The 2,322-nt window shown below is 55.8% G+C and overlaps 1 protein-coding gene across 1 annotated transcript; it reads right to left on the bottom strand.

Moving 5' to 3' along the window:
- Positions 1–12: 12 nt before the first annotated feature.
- SPRG_18408 (hypothetical protein) lies at positions 13–1,887 on the bottom strand (the record flags this gene model as incomplete). Its single annotated transcript, XM_012357846.1, has 11 exons — positions 13–59; positions 126–246; positions 297–367; positions 413–561; positions 622–808; positions 858–947; positions 1,000–1,080; positions 1,128–1,259; positions 1,313–1,403; positions 1,447–1,666; positions 1,725–1,887. Coding segments are annotated over 11 exons (1,352 nt in total), but the record flags the coding sequence as incomplete, so codon positions are not given.
- Positions 1,888–2,322: the final 435 nt, after the last annotated feature.

Here is a 2,322-nt window from a genome sequence, read left to right as displayed (position 1 = left end):
GGCTGGGCCGACAGTGGAAGCGGGCACAAGTGCCCTTGGTCAATGACCGTCTTGATGAGCTACCACATTTGAGATTGTATCTATATAGATATCAATGTATCAAGTCGTCGTACCTGCCGGCTCACGGTGGTCGTGCGCTCTTCGTCATCGTCGGCCGGCGCGTCCAGCGGCATGAGGCAGTTGCGGCGCATTTTCGCTTGGAGGTCGTCGCGGAGAATGACAAGGTCCTTGGTATAGTACCGAATACTAATAATATACACATTGCAGCAGCGTCATGGCACAAGATAGCGTCGTACCGGCACGGGTTGGAGGCCATGGTCGCCGTCGGAATTTTGCGCAGAAAATCTTGGGTACACATACTGGGCAGCTACACCAATAATCGGCTCAAAAATAGAAGTTAAATCCTACGAACCGGGTGGCGCGGGAGTACTTTGGCGGCGCCCGGGTCGTCCGGGCCAGGCACGAGTACAAACTGCGAGTGCGCGACCAGCGACGGAAACTGGAGCAAGAGGTTCGCGAGGTTGTCGAGGAGGTCCTTAAAATCGGCAATGCTCATTGCGTCTACACATGCGCGCACTTGAGGTTCGCGGCACACCATATCGTTTGATAAACATGAAGGACCTTGGCCGACCGGCGTCGAGGTAAAGTTGCCCATGAGCACAAACAAGGTCGGACAGAACGGTGCGTAGCCTTCAAAGAGGATCTCGAGCCGCTTCATGACCTGCGGATCGTCGAGATGCACGTCCGAGAGAATCACAAACGAGGCGAGTTCGTCCTGCGCCTCGAGTGCGCGAATCTGCGCCAATTGCTACAAAAATCATGGTTCAGATATGAAAGATATGCTTGGAAATGTATACCTGGGACGAGACTTCAATGCCGAGCGGGTCCAATCCGCCGAGAATGCCCAGCGAGTCCGTGCGAAACTCGGGCGGCGGTCCACCCATCGACTACCCACACGGAATCCGTCGAGTCCAATGCACCACGATCACAGCCATCTACCTCGACGTGGAAGATGTCATCGCGGACTTGACCCTCGACAATGACGACGCTGTTCAAGGTATACATGCCCGGGGCACAGACCTACGTCATCATCGTAGCAACGAAGAACGATTCAAGTCGAGAGCTACCGTCTTGTCCGTGTTGATGTAGATACGCGCCGTGAGGTCTTCGAGGTACATGGCATTGCGCTCGTCTTGGCCGAGCATGCCCAGCACGCGCTTGACGCCAGAGACACCGAGGAGCGACTCGATCCGCGTGAGCTACCTCCATGATCATGAGCACATGCAGAGGATTCGCGTGTCGGTAGTCATACCTCGAGGTACTCGCGCTGGAGCTTGGCCGAGGCCATGACCGGCTTGGAAAACGTCTTGTGGCGGCGGACCCGGCGCTCAATCGCGGCAAAGCTACGTCGAGGAATTGTCGCTGGAGCGGCGATGGATCACATACCGGTTGCGGAAGAGGTTGACGCGGTAGTTGGGCGACGCATGGAGACGCCGGTGGCGGTCGAGCCCGACGCTGTACGTCTTGGTCATGGCTTCGTACTGGAGGCTGGGCATCTCGAACGCGTCAAAGACCTGGATGCTCTGGTAGTCGTTCTCGGCCGAGACGCTCAGAAGCGTATCGAGCGCGCTCTCTAACGCTTCGATGGTCACGACGCTGTTGATGACTAGAAGCAGAAGGAGCAGCATGAGGACGACGCGCAGGAATATGGGAGGTCAACGGACGCTTGGAGCGGTCGATGCTGTTCTTGATGGCGAAGAGGACGTCGTCGAGGCCCAGCGTCGGCTCCATCTCCATCTCATGGAGGAGCCGCTTGAGCGCGTCCGCATGGAGCGTGAGCCCTTGGAGCTTGAAGGCGCGGAAGACTTGCTTCGCTCCCGGCGCCATCCTCGGTAAATGGGAACCGTACGGTTATTTCCGGACCCGCCACGTCTAATCGCACGCAACCGATTTCGCACATGGAGCTTAGAGCATCTCCACCATATCGTTCTACTATACCGGTACGATCAATTTATCTATCTATCTATCTATCTATCTATCTATCTATCTATCTATCTATCTAAGAATGGTCTGTTCGTGTTGGGGGTTGCTGGCAGAAACCTTTTAACCAGGATCGACGAAGACTCGAAGCAGCAATGCGCTCGGCACAACCGCCGGGAGGTCATTCGCCACAGCCCAGTGCTATCCAGAGGATACTGTAGATCGCTGAGGCGTTTAGATTACACCTGCTGCTGTCTGTCAACGGACCTTTACGCAGCCGAGCGACTCGTTATCGTTACTCGGTCTTATTCGAGTGCTCGTCGTGTTTCTGGTTGAAGACAT

This window comes from Saprolegnia parasitica (assembly GCF_000151545.1).
Source record: "Saprolegnia parasitica CBS 223.65 unplaced genomic scaffold supercont2.1176, whole genome shotgun sequence".
NCBI classification, from domain to species: Eukaryota; Oomycota; class Saprolegniomycetes; order Saprolegniales; family Saprolegniaceae; genus Saprolegnia; species Saprolegnia parasitica.
The sequence above is the reverse complement of the archived record's forward strand: the minus strand, read 5'-3'. Positions and strand labels throughout refer to the sequence as shown.